At 30.4% G+C, this 19,907-nt stretch overlaps 1 protein-coding gene and 1 long non-coding RNA gene across 3 annotated transcripts in view; both read left to right on the top strand.

Annotated features, from left to right (window-relative positions):
* The window catches only part of Mitf (transcription factor Mitf), a 104,308-nt gene extending 101,153 nt beyond the window's left edge, over positions 1 to 3,155 (top strand). For both annotated transcript variants that reach the window (XM_074250494.1, XM_074250485.1), the window contains exons 6-7: positions 712 to 991; positions 2,677 to 3,155. In XM_074250494.1, coding sequence (XP_074106595.1) covers positions 712 to 991; positions 2,677 to 2,922 — 526 coding nt within the window. In that variant the 3' untranslated portion in view covers positions 2,923 to 3,155. The remainder of the gene's footprint in view (positions 1 to 711; positions 992 to 2,676) is intronic.
* A 5,893-nt stretch (positions 3,156 to 9,048) lies between these two features.
* On the top strand, positions 9,049 to 11,580 carry LOC141530371 (uncharacterized). Its single transcript, XR_012479750.1, has 2 exons — positions 9,049 to 9,329; positions 9,467 to 11,580. It is a non-coding gene; the product is annotated as an uncharacterized LOC141530371 (long non-coding RNA).
* The last annotated feature ends 8,327 nt before the right edge of the window (positions 11,581 to 19,907 follow it).

Raw genomic sequence — 19,907 nt, forward strand, 5'->3', positions numbered from 1 at the left:
CGAAATTATAAATATCAAAGTCAAAATTCTTAATTATTATACTTTAAAATTCTAGATATTGTATCATAGCTAATATTACTGTTTGAAATAGTATTTTCTTCTATGTAAAGAATAAATTGTAGCATTTAAATGATAAATATTACATAGTGACTATTAAAATCACGATTTTACTGTTTGAAATGGTAATGTTAAGCAGTTGATCATTACTTACTATAAATCGACTATTATTTATTACAGTTTACTTTTCTCTGTGGACATACAAGAATTATTAAAATACTCATATGTGCCACAACACAAACAGTAATACTTACCTATTATACTGCACTAGTTATAACAAAAATAATAAATAATATTCCAGAAGCGAGCTACAACATAGGAACAATCTTTTAAAACAAACAGTTAGCTCATATTATTTTTCTTCAAATTTGATTTTCATTACTGTAACTAGATGTAATAATTGGACCAAAAATAAACTTTTATAATAAAAAAAAAAAAAAAAAAAAAAAAAATCGCATAAGAAAATTCTCATTAGTCTTAATTAAAAAAAGAAAAATTTTATAAAATTTTTGGATAAAAAAATTTATATCATTATACAATTTTGTTAATCCAGTGGTCCAGTTAAAAACTCCCAGCTAAGGCGGATATGAGTTTATAACCAATCTAAACCCTGTAAATCAATCAAAATCTAAAAGTTGTAATTTCTGTTTCCAGATATTACGAAATTGTGCGGGATGTAAGGCCAAATAAAGGAACGATATTAAAATCTTCAGTAGAATACATTAAGCTTTTGAAAAATGAACTCACTCGATTGAAACAATGTGAAATCAGGCATAAACAATTAGAACACCAAAACCGTCGACTTCAACTACGTGTTCAGGAACTAGAACTTCAAGCAAAAGCTCATGGCCTTCCTGTCACAGATTTTCATTGGGCTACTACTTCTGCAGGCGCTGTAAATTCTTTTTGCAGAAGTAAAAATGATAAAAAAAAAGTAAGATACTTCGAATATTTTTTTTTCTTTTTTAAAAACATTTTTTCAAATTTCTTCGGGAGAATAATTTGAATAAAAAAACACGATTCTTTCAATCGCCACATAAACATAAAAAATACACAACTAGAAGAAGGTATTCTAGAATTCCAACTATTATATTTGTTTCCATGACGTAAGCTTGTAAAATATTTTAGTTATGAAAGTGGGAAGTTTCATGGATAGCTAACATAAGGTTAACCGTTTTTCTAGATTATTTTATTGGAATAAATTAATTGTTACTAGAAACATTCCTTCATCTCGCCGACAACTTGAACTATAATTGCGATAAACAGTGCGATTCAATATTTTGCCAAATTTAATAGTAATAATGATCAATTAAAGTAATATTTTTATAGAAAATATTGAATAAAAATACAAAAGTAAGTTTATTAAAGTTGAAAAAGTTAAATTTGATAAACAATTTTTTCATAAGCAACTGAAATATTGAACTTGATACAAGTAATTTTTATAGAACTATTTTCTTAACGCTTCAGTACCCACATTATTCAGCTCACCTTCTTTACTCTCGCCATGAGAAAAAATCTCACATTTAAATAACATAAGATTTAAACAAATATGTCAGTGGAGCGCTTACCGAATAGAACCGATCTACGCCGTAGGAAGCCGAACAGCTCGATTTTTAACAATCTTTAATACTCTAGACATGAAAAAAAATCTCATAGTTAATTTAGTTAATTTTAGTTAATTTTTTTTTTTTTTTAATTGTTTAAAGTCGCATAAACTACTAAGGTCATGAGCGATTACGGTAGGGGGTAAACTTTTGAGGTTGGAATTTGTTTTATTTTTTGGGCTGAGCAGAATAATACACTTAAATATTGAAAATATTTATTAGTGTACGCCAAACTCGAACCCGATCCAATACTTTGGTAAGCAAGGGCTGGATCCGATAAGCTCCTGCGCACCAATTTTTTCTATTTATAATGAAATCAATTAATTTTTTTTCCCCTCCGGGCGTAAAACGTCAACTTTAGCCCCGCTGCGCTAAACGAAGTTTCCGCTTTACGCCTTCATCGGGGAAAAAAATGGTATACACTCCTCGGGAAGTAAATAAGAAAGCCTCAGATCACATGTTTGTTGACCTCGGCTTCGCCTCGGCCAACAATTGCATGTGCTCTGAGACATTTCTTACTTTTCTTCCCTAGGGGTGTAATATACTATTGATAAACAATTAAATTTGAATTTAATAAAATAATCAAGATTGAAACCCAGCGTGATTAAAAATTCTCACAACGTGGGTACTGAAGGGTTAATGCCAATTTCAATAAGTTTTTCCAAGCTGATGGCAATTTTTTAAGTACAATTTAAGGCTTGCGCTTAAGGCATGCAATTTAGCATTCCCCAATATTGCTGGTTAAAAATACAATATGGTATCATCCAATAGGTGTGATAAATCCATTGATGGAGATACAAGCATACCTTTTTTTTATCTGAATCAAGTTCATTTTTCTATCCGTATGACTATTTCCAAAATTTTCCACTAGTTTCGAGATCGAAAACTCTTTCAGAATGTCAGAAATAGTTATATAGTTTAAGCTAAGTTGGTATGGAGGAAGATAGTTTCTAAACTAATTACATTAAATAATGTGAATTAGTTAATTATTTATTGATTCTTGATATTATTACAGATGCCAGATGTCATGACCGAAGACACATCTGTACTGACGTCTGTGAGTTTAGAACAATTTGAAGATTTGATGGAAGACGACGGAGGAGGTCCTGTCCATGGAGGTGATCCGATGCTGTCATCACCACACTTGCCACCACTAAGCTCACCTGAATCCGCATGTCATACTCTACCGGATGAAGATACTCTTGGTAGCCTGGCACCTACATCATCAAATTCATCAACTGAAATGGATATAGTGGCATAGCTGGTTGCGGCGCTTATTCATCATGTATCTTGAAAGACTCTTATCCTCATTACAAATTAATTTCTTATACACAATATAGTCAATTGTTATGCTATTGTGAATAAGTGTTATAATCATTCAATTAAGAAACTTCAGAGTAATAGAGTAGTTTATCGAAAACTTTACTGTCTGTCAATTTTGCAGTATATTCGAACAGTCAGCTATTTCAGTTGAATAAATATAAAATGTATGGATGTGCTGATGTATTTAAATTAATTTCTGTAGGCATAAAATTTTAATATTTTGCCATGTTAAGATTGGCATTGTTACATTTCTACTGAAATATTCGTATCAAATAAGACTCTCTAAAATTACTATTTTGATTTATCCATCTAGAAAATATTGTTGTCTATAAGAGTTGTGTGACATTTATATTCATCGTTGATTGTCAAAGAACATATTTTTCATAGTATTCTGTATTTTTTCATCTGCTACCATTCGGATGAAATAATTTATCTGTAAATATTGTTATAACAGAAATGTTAACAACAAACATAAATATCGGTAGAAAAAGTGCTGATTTAAATAACTATACACAAGAAGGTTGTTGAATAAAGAATCAACAAATGAATTTATTTTGAACACTATAATTTTTATAATGAAGTGTTCTGATAAAATGTTTCGAATAGAAACCGTTTAAGTGCCTCAAGAGTTATTGCCGTATTTAAACTTTGTATGTTGCTCATAGTTGACATTATTATAAAATCAAATATATTTATGAGAATATATTATGAATCACCCCGTGAAAAAATTTTCTGATGTGGCCTGATGTGGGTTGATGTGATTATATATGGCCACGTCCGGCATTACATAAAAAAAAAGTTTCATATATTTTCGAGCAAATGTATACGTCAATTATTATGTTGTATTACACACGAGTTGATTAAATATTCGATTAAAATAAAAACTAATGATAGATGAGCTCTTTAGAAGAGTGAAAAAAATAATTTTTATATGAAAACTTGATACCTCAAACTAATCTCTCTTATTGATCTCACTAAAAGTGGTACCGCCAAATTGATCCAACTGTAAACTGATCGGACTGACAATTGATCCCTTCAAGTGCTAACAATAATTGAAATAATTGTGGGGTTACGAGTCGAAGCCCCGGTTGGAGTTGGGGAAAAAGCACTTAAGAAAAAAAAAATTGTTTTAGGAATTCGGAAAAAAATGATTTATAAATCTATTCATTATCAATCGACTTATTTCTTTCGGAGTGATTCCGACCGGAGTCGATTTGACCGGTGTGAGTGTGTATGTGTGTCTGTGTGTGCTTGTGTAAGTTATAATAGAACTTAATATATTTTTAGACGATCAGCGATCAGTTGGTTCAATTTTCATGGTATCAGTTGTCGTGAGATAAGATTTCTGAAAACAGTTATCATTTAACTTAGCGATTTGTCGGAGAGTTTCAAAATTATATTTGATCACAAAATTATGTAGAAGCATATCAAGCCATATTAGAATATATTTAAAATCGTGCCAGATATATTCTGATAAAATCTGATATGCCGAACTATAGCTTTATATGGCTAATTTTCACATGAGGCCACAGCAGAACATATCATAAATCATGTACGTATAAATCAGACTGCATCAGAAAATTTTTTCACTGGCTTATCTAAATGATTGTATAATAAAGGAGAAAACAGTATTAAAACACAGTCTTTTTTATTAACATAGAATTAAATGATCTAAAAATAGTAAACCTTGCAAGTCATATTCCTAAAACTCTATAACATCTTTGATTGCGAGCATATCTTTTTCTTCTTATTTTTCACCTCTTCACATCCAGCAATATGAATAATCGATTCTCTTTAATATATTTCAATAAAGAAACATATACGCAGGTAACTTTAGAGCAATTTTAATTTTGTTGATTATTTTAAAGTAACAAATCTTCGTAGTCTAGTCGAGAAGCGAGTTTTCTACGAAAAATTGTTACAGGGCTCTTAAAAATATCGCAATTGGTGCATTGGATTTAGAATTTAATTCTGAGAAAGGAGTATTTTTGATTTTATCCGCCATTGAAAATTTCATTTATCATAATCAAAAAACAAGGAGAAAAAAAGGAAGTGTTGTAGCTCCATTACTTATAATTTTAATATAACGTTGAGAATTGGGCTCCGCGCGGTCGTTTCGATGCCTAGGCGTCGCCGTCAAGCAAAGTATGCCAAACAAAATAATTTTTTTACAACGTTCAATATTAATTTAAGAATCTGAATAAATTATAGTGTCATTTAAACACTTAGAGAAATATAGCCCCGCCAAAAAAAATTGTTTAGCTTGACTGTTGTTTGAATAAGTATTAAGCTCGAAGAGCTCAAAAGCATGTAAAAGCTATCGCTTTGAGCTCGGAGAGCTCAAAATAACACATAAATCATATTTTTGAGCTCGAAGAGCTAAAAATAACGTATAAATTCTATTTTTGAGCTCGAAGAGCTCAAAAGCGTTATAAAAGTGCAATTCTAAGCGCTTAGATATGGAATTAGCAAGAAGTTGAAGGAATGGCTTTAAGGGTCAACCGTTTTCCAGATTTTTTTAAGGAGCCCATTTTGTCCCCCCCTCCCTTCCCCTAAACCTCTCATAACGTTTGAATGGCTCCACTGATTTCTTCTCGGTTTGCGTCATTCGATGAGGCTTGACCAAGCTTAGATTTTTAATATGATTTGAACCGATACAAACTGCTGTATTTTGAGAAATCTCAAAAAAACTACAAAAAATTTTTTATAGACGTGGTTATTTCAGAATGACTTTCAAACGGCTCTACCGATCGATTCCAAAAACTAATCAGCTTTTAACATAATAAAGCTACTTCGATCGCCATTAGCCCGGTCAAAATCGGTTGATTCGTTCGTGAGTTACCGTCAACGAAAAAAAAAAACTGAAAAAAGTGATTTTTCAGAATTACTTCGGAATTTCTAATTCGATTGATTCGAACTTAAAAATTCATCATGAAGCTTAAAGAACTGCGTCAAATGCCGCCAACCACTCGAAAATTGGTTCTTTTATTCAAAAGTTATGGCGGTTTAAAGATTTGAGAAATAGTGTTTTATTAAATTTCTATCAGACTTTTGAGCTCATAGAGCTCAAAAGCATATAAAAGCTATTTCTTCGAGCTTGAAAAGCTCAAAAACGTAGTAAGTGCAATTTCAAGCGTAGGTATTGAATTGGCGGGAAGTTGTAGGATCGGCCTTCAAGGTTAACCACTTTCCTAATTTTTTAACTAAGGTCTTTTTTTAGCTTGATTTTCATTTTTAACATCCTGCTAAAAAAATTGATTGTTTTCAAAAATCGGGAAGTTATTGGTTTTACTACATTTTTCTAAAATCGAGTATTCAACGGATGATGACGTTTTGAGCTCCTATGAAGCTTCTCCGAATGTTTCCGCGATGATGTCCGTGTGTGTGTGTGTGTGTGTGTGTGTGTGTGTGTGTGTGTGTGTGTGTGTGTGTGTGTGTGTGTGTTTTTGGCGGTATGTAAATCTCTCATAACTATGAAACGGCTTGACCGATTTTTATAGCGGTACCATTCAAAGGGGTTGACTAAACTTAGATTTTGAATACAATTTGGACCGATTCTACTCTGTAGATTTTGAGAAATCTCAAAAAAACTACCACAAATAATTTTTTGAAATCTGGTTTTTTAGAATAACTTTTAAACGGTTTCACCGATAAATTCCAAAAACCAATCAGCTCTTAAACTCAAAAAATCTCATCGTTCGCTGTCCACCCGATCAAAATCGGTTGATTCGTTCGTGAGAATGTTGTCGAAAGAAAACCTAAAAAAGTGTTTTTTCGTAATTACTTTATAATTCTTAGTTTGATCAATTCAATCTTAAATGTTTATTAAGATACTTCAAAAACTGCGTCGAATGTCGCCAACCGCGTGAAAATCGGTTCATTTATTCAAAAGTTATTGCGGTTTGAATATTTAAAAAATAGTGTTTTATTAAAGTTCTATCCGATTTTTGAGCTTGGAAAGCTCAAAATGACACGGACATCATTTTTGACCTCGAAGAGCTCAAAAACGTAATAAGTGCAATTTTGAGTATAGAATTAGCGAGAAGTTGCAGGGATGGCCTTTAGGATCAATCGTTTTTCTAATTTTTTTTCTTTGAATTCTCGGCGACACTCAAAACTCGTAAGAATCGTGAAGAGAATCACTAGATTTTAATGGTAATAGCTTCAGTAAAAAAAATTTTTTTATATACTTTTTCGGGGAGGGGGTCGACAATTTGGACCGATTCGGACCGGTAGATTTTGAGAAATCTAAAAAAAACCACGAAAAAAAATTTTTTCAAATGTGATTTTTTGGGAATAACTTTTAAACGGCTCTACCGATCGATTCCAAAAACTGATCAGCCTTTAACATAAAAAGCCACATCGATCACCGCCAAACCGGTGAAAATCGGTTGATCTGTTCGAAAAACGTGTTTTTTTGGAATTATTCCGAAATTCCTAGTTCAATCAATTTAAACGTAAAAATTCTTTATGGGGCTAAAAAAATTACGTCGAAAAAAATCGAAAAAAGTGTTGCACTTTGAATTACTCTGAAATTTTTAATCTTTTCTGTTGAAGAACTCCCAAAAATTTCGATTTTTTTCTTGCTCCCCTAATTTTTGTGAGAAGTGTAATTTAAATTTACATGAAATTTAATGGGAAAAGAACTCTTCCAAATTCTGTGATTTGGTCAAGCCATGTATGTACGAAGGGAGATTCTCGTAGGAATGGTCAAAATTGCTTTATAGGACCTCAAAGCGTGAAGATCAGATGAAAACTGAATTTCCGAAAACCGGGGTGAAACCAAGATCTTCAGGATTTTTTGAAATTGAATGATTTTTCTAGCGGGAAGTTAAGAATTATAGAATAGGATGGAGTAAGACGGCCTCCCTTAATCGATTACTAGTTCTTGCGGCTTCTTACCAACAAATATATTTACTATGGTTCTACTTTAAACAAATTCAACGAAATTTTGATAATACTGTTAAGAAAATAATTCTTGTTTTTTATGCAAGACGGCCTCTATCCAAACAATTATGAAATAAATTTTTTCCTTTTTTTTCTCCTGAAACACTGTTTCGAAGGTTAAAAAAGTTCTTGTACTTCATAAGTTTTGACTAAACTTGATCAATAACTTTTATACTAAAATGTATCTTTTGAGATGACTATAGTTTTTTTCTTACTCCATTAACAAAATATTATTGTTAACATATAGAAAAAAATTCTCACAAAAGACTCTTAATTTCAATTTTAAGTGCTCGCTGAATGAATTTAAGAATTTTTCATTCAATTGACACATAAATTTATATTTTTATTTTTCAAATATCTATAATTTCACGAGACTCAATATTACCTCATCGGCCATAGGTGGAAACTGTAGGCAAATCTTTATTCTACGGAAGTGTTTAAAGCTAATTTATTTTCTCGAAACCGTCTCACCGTTAAAAAATTATCGAGTTAATCTTTGCACAAATTCAATAGTTTTTTCCACATATCTCGTAGAGCACTGATTTTACAACAAAACTATATCAAAACTTTTCGATAAGAAATTAATTATTCTACAAATCAAATAATGTTAGTCATAACCGTAGAAGTGATTGTTATCGAGACAAATCTGATAAAACATTTAAAAATTCGAAAAATTATAATTTTATTCGAGAACTTCTCAGTTTTTAATGAAATAATTACTAGAAAATAGTAATTTTTTAAATTCTCTCCAAAATTTTGTTGGAAATATATATCTGGATCTCATTGGGTCTTGATAGGGCATTCTCAATTAGGAAATCCCAATAAGGACCCAATCGGAAAATCCTAATTAGAACTCAACGAGAACCCGATTTGGAAAATCCTAATTCCGTACGGAGTGAATCCGAGGTTTGTCAAAAAATGTCAAAGAAATAAAATAATTTTTAACTAGATCATTGTTAATGAACTATTTAATAATAATACTGCACAAATAATTTGTATAAAAAGTTTACAAAGTAAAATATGAACCCGTGCAAAAAAAATTCTGATTCAAAATGAATTTAAAATTGAAATTCATATTTTGACACAAATATGAATTAGTTTTGAGATCTATCCAAATTTTGAAATTGATTTTGTAACGGAGTACACGAGACCTTCTTTATCCGGTGAAGGTCTTCGATCCGAGCTAAAATTATCGACCGATTCCCCAGGGCGCTGTGCTCCGAAGTACTCGCGCCAATAATCTTATGCTAGTGAGTAAGTCCCCGAGAGGGTAGCGCCGGCGCTGAGAGAGAGAGGGAGTGGGGAAGACAGAGCCAAGAAGAAACGAACCAACAAATTTTGGTAAGTTTTATTGTGTTCGAACAATCGAAGAATCGACATCGCAAACATCTCACTCAGGTAATTATTTCTATTCTATTGTTTCTTGTGGAACGAGGCGATAAATTTTAGTTAAATTTAATGCTTGCTAGGCCCATGCCGGCTCGCTTAAGTTTAATTAATCTAAGAAATATTCTAATACCAATTTCGTGTTCCAGAATAAAATATTCTCTGAGAATTAAGTTACGAAGTGGCGATTCAGGACCGTGCTGCCAATAAGACCTCATCAAGGAAAGACGAGAAACCCGGGAGTAAAAGCGTCGAGGGATTTTTGAAAATAAAACCCAAGGAAACTCCAGGTACAATAAATACGTCTAAATAGATTCTCGGTGAAGCGGCATCAGCCAGGCCTTAAGTCGGCTGAAGGTTATCGCCATTTCGCGTTCGATTACAATCATTAGTTTTTAAATAAAAGTTTAATTAATTAATCTTGCCAAAATTTAAGCAATTGGTTTAGTCAATAATTAAGCACTCGTTACTTGAACTAAAGTCTGAATAAAAGACCGAATAAAGTTAAGAATAAATTTAAGAACAAGTCAGAAATGAAATAACTAAATATTTAATTAATAATACCAGGAATTATTTCGGGTTATTAATTAAACACGTAGGCAGAGTCGGGATTAATCTTACTAGGAATTATTTCAGTTTGTTAATTCATGATTTTGGTGTCACGTGAAAATTTGATCTCTGGTATTTGAGTTTGAGTAAAATTAGTTAATTTTTGTGTTAATTAAAATCATTAAAATAATTTCAGTAAAATATTTTAGTAAAATCATCAGAAGTTTAAATTAATTAAAATCAATATAAATAATTTGGAACGAATTTTGATTGTGTGAAATAAAATAGAAGTAAAATTAGAATCGTAAAAAATCGTTAGAATAATTGTTAAAATCATTTAGATAAAAGTAGAAAATAAATCAGTTGTAAATTTCACTTGAAGAAAAATTCAACAAAAGTTGGGAGAGGGTCCGCCATCTTGTTTCGAGCTAAAACGCTGAGTAAAGGACGTACAAGGTCGAGACTAAAAATCTCAAGGCGTTGTAAGGTGAAATATAATCCCCAAAATTAAAATCCCATAATAAAATTGAGATGAAATGTATGTGGCATCAAACTATTCGTAACGTGATTGGTCGAATATATCATGAGCATGAAAATATATGCAAACGCTATAGTAAGGCGCGCGCTTGCGCGCGCAAATTTGAATTCTAGTAAAATAAATTTCAAGTTTCAAACAACATAAAGAAAGTAAAGAAAGTAATTTAGCAAAAATAAAATAAACTCAGTTATTCAGAGACAAGTAAAATAATTTAGTTAAAATTGAGTGAAATAAAACCAATTGTCAATTTCTTAATTCAGAGATTAAAACTAAATAAATTAATTAATTAACTCTGACAAATAATTTGGACAAGATTAAAACAATTCAAGTAAATAAAATAAAATTACAAAAGTCGGAAAAATGAAATTCGAAGAAAATAATTAATAAAATGAAACTAAATTAATTTTAAGGAAATTAATTAAAGTAATTAAGTAAAATTTTATAATAAAATATGGCGTAATAAAATCGACAAAAGTAAAATAAATTTGTAAGAATACTAGGACGTAGCGAATATTTTGTCGGCAGATTATTAAGACCTCTGTCATCAAATTTTAATCTATCAATACGAGATACGAAGACCTCTTAGTATTAAATATTTACTGTTGTATTATTAAGACCACGGCAGTAAATTAGTTAAGAATTTTAAAAAGGAAATTAATCGCTATAGGAATTTGGATTGGGAATGAATGGAAAATTTATTCAAGAGAAAATTTAATAATTGAAATTTAATTTGGATTTAGAAAATTTAATAATCAGATTTAATTTGGAAAATAAAAGTAAATAATAGTCTTAGAAAATAATAAAGTATGGAAATTTTAATTAGTGTGTTTGAATGATAATAATTATATTGTGGGTGCGTGTGGAAAATGATGAAACTATGAAACTATAGCAAATTATGGAAAATGGAAATTATGGAAAATTATGGAAAATTGAAAAATGGAGGAAAATAATTAGAAACCGCGGTATGGTCGCTCCATAAGAGGGTACCGTCGGGAATAAGTAACTATGATAGAAACCGCGATATGGTTGCTCCATAAGAGGGTATCGTCGGGATTAGGAGCTTTGATAGGAAACCGTCTTATAAACGGGAATAGGACTTAGGATTAAGTGTTAATTAATTGTAAGGGAAATATCATTTTAATGGGGTGGGTTAAATAAAATTTCTTGAAAAATGAATTTCTTTGGTGATTTCTGTTTTCTTCCCAGCAATCTCTCACGACCCTGTAGAACTTACTCCATGCTCTGGTCCAGTTTCTGGATACTGTGTCTAAAAATCCAGTGGTGCCCTAAATAAATTTAGGGGTGACCAAAGAGAACGAGGGGGCTTTTCAAAAGAGTCGCGTACCGTTTCAATTTGTAAATAGAAATTTCGATCCTGCTTTAGAATATTAATAAAGACTTAAGAATATTTAATAGATAAAATTTATCCTAAATATTCTCATTCTCTTTTTTTTTTTTTAATTATTAATTTTTACTTTTTTTATGCCCGCCCCAACCAGCAAAGCCTCGGCTTCACCTCGGCTTTATCAAAGTCGGGCGGCACCCCCCTGATGCCCAGCAAAACCCCTTCCACGGGGTTACGTACTTTCTGCTGCACGGAAAAAAAAATATCGCTATATTATGACTGAACAGTATCGTGGTTATCACGATCCACGCGAGACTATACTTTTTATGCATATATACTCAATTCACTGGATCGCTATTATCACGATCCAAACGGATCTCAATATTGTAAGACTGTATCGCTATGATTACGATTCGTAATTTGATAGTAACTATTTACCAAATTACCGTTGTGACGATACTACGTAAAGCTATTTCATATTAATAAATATTAAGCATTGAAATTTGAGGTTAATATAGATGAATATTTAAATTGATGTTATGAACTTAAATTATCTATTAATTTATCAATATAGTATTGATTATCATTTTTTTACTACATACTAACATCATGTATAAATGAATATTTACAAAGTAACATATTAGAAAAGATAGACATACAGTCTATCTGTAAAAAATTATACTTATTGGATAACATAATTTATATCGAAATTCTATCTTACAGTCAAAAGTATTATTTATTTAATACAATATGTAGTTTACATTTTTCGAGATTGCACTGAATTAACTTATTTTTCACCTTATCATCAATGGATTATTAAATCCATATAAAATCTATAAATAATTTTTTTTTTCAATCACGCTGCCACAAAACATTAGCGAATACCTTTATAGAACTTGGCTATGTGAGGTGGCGCTTTAGAGTTGGATCGTGATAATCACGATCCACATCGCCATAACAGGAGAACATTCCCATACGATTGCTTTACGTGTCGACGAATTCGGAATACCATTGGATCACGATAATCAATATTCAGAGTTTCGTGAGCATTGAGATATGTACTGTGATTATAGCGATAATGTGGAAAACTATTTTAAAGAAATCGAGTATGCAGAAAATTAGTAGATTGTATCGTGAAAATGACAACATTGTCTTCCCTCGCGGTCCTGCAACCACCGTGGAACCACCGTGGATCCACCGTGGTTTTGTGACATTTCACCACAGTTGATCCACAGTGGATCCACAGTGTATCCACAGTGTATCCACAGTGTATCCACGGTGGATCCACAGTAGATCCACAGTAGACCCATTATGGATTCAACGTGGTTTTTCCGTGGTTTTTCCGTAGATCCACCGTGGATCCACCGTGATTTTTCCGTGGTTTTACCGTGGTTTGACGAGAGATCTTGACATGAATTTTTTAGTTGAAATAGTGATAAATGAAGACGTTTCTAAAAATCTAACTCAAGTAAAAAAATTTTTTCCGTAGTTTTACCTGATGAAAACGTAAAATGAATTTTTGTACGCGTGTAATTCAAATGGAAAAATAGAAAGTCTTTCGAAATTCAAAAAGTTTTTATCCCAATTTTCTTTTTAATTATGTATTTGTTAATTAACAAAATTTGTAAAAATGAAAGTAAACAATAAAACCTCGATAATTCTTCAACCGGAAGTCACAAATTTGTTTCTTCTTTTGGACTTGTTCGTTGAAGGCTTTAGAACAGATCCTGGTTGGAAAAATTGAAAATTTTCTATTTTTCATTTTTTTACAATGAAAAATGCTGAAAAATAAAAAACATAAATAAAGCAGAAAAAAAATTTTTTTCTCATGATCCCGAGTGATTCGGTTTTTTATTACAAAAAGCCATACGAAAATAAATTTTAATATTTTTTTACCATAATTGTTTAAAAAATTTTTAATAACAAATGCGTTATTTATATGATAGTTGAAAAATTTTTTTTGGAAATATAATTAATAATCAAAATAATGATTTTTAAGATAAAAATCATTTCTTAAAAAAATTTTTTTGTTGCTTAAAATCACATTTGTTAGTTAACAAATTTTTTTTGCAAGTCATTATGAATATTAAGGAACCGTTTTTTTTTTTTAAATCGTAATTTTCATTGCTCTTTATAAATGTAAAGAGTAATTTTTTATTTCAATTTTTTATTTGTTTTTTAAATAAACAATTTGTTATAAACAAATGAAATTTCGCCCTATATTTTTTTTAAATACTATAAAAATATACAAAAACGGTCATGTGATGTTTTTTAAGAAAAACAAATTTTTTATATTTTTTCTATAACTTATAAAATTCTCATGCTTCGAACTTGCAGTTTTTTTCCGTATTTCTCATACTAATAATTATTATAACTTATAAACTTTCGAAGATATGACCATGACCGTTCGAGTCTTTATTGTTTATCATAAAACAAAAAATAAATTAAGCTATAATTTTAAACTCTTGATCATTTATTTATTTAGTTTTAAGTGAATGTTTATAAAAAAATTTTGAGAAAATTTTTTTTTTGCTTTTAAATTGGAACTTCGTTGAAACTATGAAAGATAAGATTAAAGTACTCAAAGTCAATTTTGTTCTCCATTAAGCAATAAACAATTTCAGTTTTGTTTCAATGCTTCAGCTCAATTTTTTTCTGAACAATGAGAGAAATTATGCGGAAAAAAGATATACTCTTGTGTTTGAAGAGTTAGTATCTTAATATCCCTCGCGGTTCTAGAATCACCGTGAAATTACTATGAAAACCCTGTGCTCGTGTAAGCACTGTGTAAATTGAAAGAATTTAATTGTGATTTCACCGTGCATTTGTCCCATTCGTACACGGTGTTTTCACAGTCTTTTCTCGATGAATTTTCGATGTTAACACATCGAATTCACGGTGATTACACAACCCTCATTCACAGTCGTCACACTGTGAATTCACAGTCTTCACACTGTGAATTCACAGTCTTCACACTGTGAATTCACAGTCGTAACATTGTGAATTCATGGTAAATAACATAGTGAATTCATAGTAAATAACATAGTGAATTCACAGTCGTAACATAGTGAATTCGTGGTAAATTCATAGTGGTAACACGGTAATTTCACGTGGAACTTTCCGTGACTACATCGTATGCGTCTGTTAACCTAGCGATAAATTGTTAAAATTATAATAATGTAGATCTTCATTAATATGATTCGAATCATGAAAAACTTGAAAGAAATTGTTTGGTACACATGTATAAAAGCAATGTTAATCAACAAACATACACGCACACACGTGTGCATTAGACAATACTCGTACAATCATGTGAATAGCTCTCTGAGATCTTATAACTTAAAAAAAAATTAAATTTTTGTTTTTTAAAAATAACATTAAAGCGTGCGAAAAAATTATATTAAAACCACATGTACATTTTTTGTACTGGAAAAACAGACACTCAACAATAAATTTTGACTAAAAATTTTTTGTATACTACCTTGCACCAATCTTTAAATACCCAGAAATTTTTGCAACTGTGTTTTTTGTTTTTTCATAAATATGAATTTTTGAAATTTGTTAAAACATTTTTTTCCTAAAAAAAATTTTTTTTTTTATCTTAATTGAGCTCGGCAAATCGCAAAATTTTTATATTTTTAACTATTGAAATTTCATTTAGTGGCTTAATGATGAGAAAAAAAAACAAATTTTATGAAAAAAAATTTTTTTTTTAACAAATTGCAATAATTAATATTTGTGAAAAAACAAAAAACATAGTTCCAAAAATTGCAGAATCTTTTAAGATTCGTACAAGGTAGTATAAAAAAAATTTTGAGTCAAAAATTTATTGTCGACTGTCATTTTTGACGATTTTCAATCATTCTAAATTTGGCATTTTTCAAAATTTTTTCCCAACATATTTTTTTTGCAATTGCTCCAAAAGTCTCATTTCAAACATATTAAAGACTCTATCTATACTAGCGTTCGAGATATTACAAAAACAACATTGAAAAACTGGAAAAATCGCAAAATTTTGAATTAGCATCTTTTGAGAAAAAAAAATTTTTTTTTCCTTTCCCTCATAGTCTTGTCACCACCGTGGATCCACGGTAAAACCACCCCATCGTGGATCCACCGTGGAACTACTGTGGATCCACCGTGGATTCATCGTGGATCCACCGTGGTTTTACTGTGGATCCACTGTGGTTCCATCGTGGATCCGCCGTGGTTTGACGCGAGATTTTTACATGAATTTTTCAGTTGAAATAGCGAAAAATTAAGACGTTTCTAAAAATCTAACTCGTGTATTTGAAATTTTGGTAAGTAAGTTAAATTACTTTTTAGTTATATATACACCAATAGAAGGATTTGTTCACATTTAATAAGCTTTATTAACTCTTAATAAATGATTTTTGAACATCATAGGATTTAATAAATATTTATTAACAGTTAACAATATTTATTTATTAGGGTGGGTCAAAAAAATCGAATAATTTATTTTTGATTTTATACTCTGAAAAATAGGTTCGTAGACACCTAAAAAGAATTCTCTCCAAGTATAAGCTCTTAATTATAACGGGAAGGTCCTCCGCTTTGCGGGTTTCTATTTTTTTCGAATAATCAGATAAAAAAATTTATATCTCGCTTCCAACTGCTTGGAAAAATATTCCGTGGCATAGATTTTGTGAGAAATTGAATGCTTTACAAAAAAGGTCTCTCATGACTTTTTCAAAAACTCAACCGATTAAAAGATATTCATAGTTGAAGTTTGGCTATTTTAAGGAAAATATTCGTTTTTATTATGAATTTTATAAGTCGATGAAAAAAATTATTTCGGATTGCGGAACTCATGATTTTGTAGGAAATTTACTGCTCTACAAAAATGGTCTCTTATGATTTTTTGATTAAGTGAAGCCGTTACGAGATATTCATCGTCAAACATTAACGAATATCAATATTTCCAGTTTTTGATCAATAATTCGATAAATTTTAATTTAAACTATGAGTTTCAGGAAAATTTACATAAATTTGAGTTTCGATCGATAAAGAAATGTTATAATAAGTTAGATAAAGAATTATTGGAATTATCATTGATTTTCCTTGGAGAAATGCCTCAAGAAAAGATTTCTTTCAAACGTCCTGGTGCTGTTCATCATGCTAGATGGATGGCTAAGGCCATTTATAGTTTGAAAATGTATCTATTCAGAGATGAATTCAAACTCTCTCAGAAAGAATTGCATGGTCTTCGTCATTTCTGTATTTTTATAGTCACATTGTATTTAAAAGCTTGGTTTTCATCAACTTCTGCAACAACTGCTGCTTATCATGACTTGCAGTTTATGAAAAATTTATTGGAGTACAAACATATCAATCCTTTGATTTCTTCAGCTACGTGTGAAAAAATGATTTCGCACTTATGGTATTTGAGCGATGAACTTGCCATTTTATCACTGTTTGACGATGGCGTTCCATTAGAAGTAAAAAAAGTATTGTTGAAGCTGTTAATACTCGTGAAGGTACAGATTCTAAAGCTAAAAGATTTGTAATTGCTAAAAAGATTTGAATTCATTGGCGCAGAGAACTCTGAGTGACTTTGTGTCTAAAAAGTCATTAAATCTTTTCAAAATCTTCGATCTACCGTATGACTTTCTTGATATCGATGTTGAATTATGGCCTACTAATGAGAGTTATCTCGAAAATAAAGAATACTTTCAACAACTAAAAGTTGTCAATGATTCAGCAGAGCGAGCTGTTGCATTAGTCAGTGAATATAATCAATGCTTGACAAAAAATGAAGAACAATTCCAGTACTTATTGCAAGTTGTCAAAGAACATCAAAAACATTCCCAAATTGTAATAAAAGAAATTATTTATAGTAATAGCGTACTGTTATGTTAAAAATATAGACAATTATATTGCAATTGATAATTCAATAAAAAATTTATCTATAAAAAAGTTAAATACTGGTTGTTTCTCACTTGATTCAATACTTTTCATATTAAATTTGACAAAGAAATATGTCATTCACTTCAAATTAAACTAATCATTGGCTATATGTCGAAAAAATGCTCTAATTTCTTGTTTTAATGCAATCAAACAAGCTCAAGACTGAAAACAATATTAAAAAAATTGTTTATAACATTTCTTTATCGATCGAAACTCAAATTTATGTAAATTTTCCTGAAACTCATAGTTTAAATTAAAATTTATCGAATTATTGATCAAAAACTGGAAATATTGATATTCGTTAATGTTTGACGATGAATATCTCGTAACGGCTTCACTTAATCAAAAATCATAAGAGACCATTTTTGTAGAGCAGTAAATTTCCTACAAAATCATGAGTTCCGCAATCCGAAATAATTTTTTTCATCGACTTATAAAATTCATAATAAAAACGAATATTTTCCTTAAAATAGCCAAACTTCAACTATGAATATCTTTTAATCGGTTGAGTTTTTGAAAAAGTCATGAGAGACCTTTTTTGTAAAGCATTCAATTTCTCACAAAATCTATGCCACGGAATATTTTTCCAAGCAGTTGGAAGCGAGATATAAATTTTTTTATCTGATTATTCGAAAAAAATAGAAACCCGCAAAGCGGAGGACCTTCCCGTTATAATTAAGAGCTTATACTTGGAGAGAATTCTTTTTAGGTGTCTACGAACCTATTTTTCAGAGTATAAAGTCAAAAATAAATTATTCGATTTTTTTGACCCACCCTATTATTTATCATAAAAAGCAAAAATAGCCATTTTCTTTTGATACTTTATAAAACACTATAGCTGAGATACATGTTAATAATTCAATTTACTAAATAAATAACGTTTTTAATATTTAAAAATATAAAAGATAATTATGAGCTCTGATAGAATTAGGTATTTTACAATAAACGTTACTATAATGTAATATAATTAATTCAAATAATTTATATAGATAATTTTATTGTGTTACTAAATATTTGTTAATTATTAATAAATACTAATACGCTATTAATAAATATACTTTCCTCCCAAAAAAATATTTATTGAATGTTCAAACATATTTATTACAATTTTATAAATTAAATAATTATCTTCGAATAAATTAATTTAGTAATAGTTAATAAATCTTTCTATCAGTGTATATTGATAATTAATAATTTACAAATTTGATAAAAAATTTTGTTCATTACGCATTGATTATGTATACCATTTGCAATACTTGTAGTTGTTACAAACTGTACTCTTCAAGTAAGTCTCGTAGGTGAGCAGGTAAAGAATTAGTCTACCAAGTGTAAGGTCCGTGGTTCGATTCCCGCGCGTCCCGGTTTTTTTTTTCTATAGAAATAATTATATCTAATTCTATATAACTATATCTAATTTTATAGGGCCATTTATATATATAATTATAATTATATATAATATTTTTGACCCGGGGAACCACAGTGGATCCACAATGGAACCATGGTGAATCCACATTAAAACCACGGTGGATCCACGGTGGAACCACGATGGATCCACAGTGAAACCACCATGGTGAAATGTCACGAAACCACGGAGGATTCACGGTGGATCCACGGTGGATTTATTGTAGTTTCAAAATCGCGAAGGTTGCAATAATCACAATACTACGGTCGCGATCCATTGGATCGCTATAAGAGCGATATTTTTTTCTCCGTGGAGAGCAAGAAAAATGGTATACAACCCACGACCAGAATGTTGGATGCCCAGACGTATGTGATATGATGGCCAAGGCGTAGCCTCAGCCATCATATCCCATATGAAAGGAAATCTAACTTTCTGGCCTAGGGTCGTAATATGCTATTTTAGTTTTCTGTTTAATTTATAATAAAAAATAATTTCTTAACACTTGAGCATAACATGAATAGTGTCTTAGTCAACCGATTGAGTTGATGTATACAAAATAAGAAGTTTCATGGTCAGTATTCCTGCTTCGACCAGCGGTAATGTGAACGACTGAGAATCCAAAAGATTTTTTCGATCGATTATTCTTTTTTAATTCAAATTTTTTTATTTCTCTAGTGAGTTCTAATATGATGTGAGTATCTGATCCTAAATTATTACTAATTTTTTCGAAAATTACAATATTTTTTCTTTTAAAATTTAGATTGGGTTCTGATGGGGATTTCCCATTGGGACCTAAGAGGGATCGCCTAGTGAGAATCCAATTGGCTT

The sequence above is a fragment of the Cotesia typhae genome, unplaced genomic scaffold, assembly GCF_013202065.1.
Source record: "Cotesia typhae breed Kobodo isofemale line unplaced genomic scaffold, CoteBio_Ctyphae contig_119, whole genome shotgun sequence".
Lineage (NCBI taxonomy): Eukaryota > Metazoa > Arthropoda > Insecta > Hymenoptera > Braconidae > Cotesia > Cotesia typhae.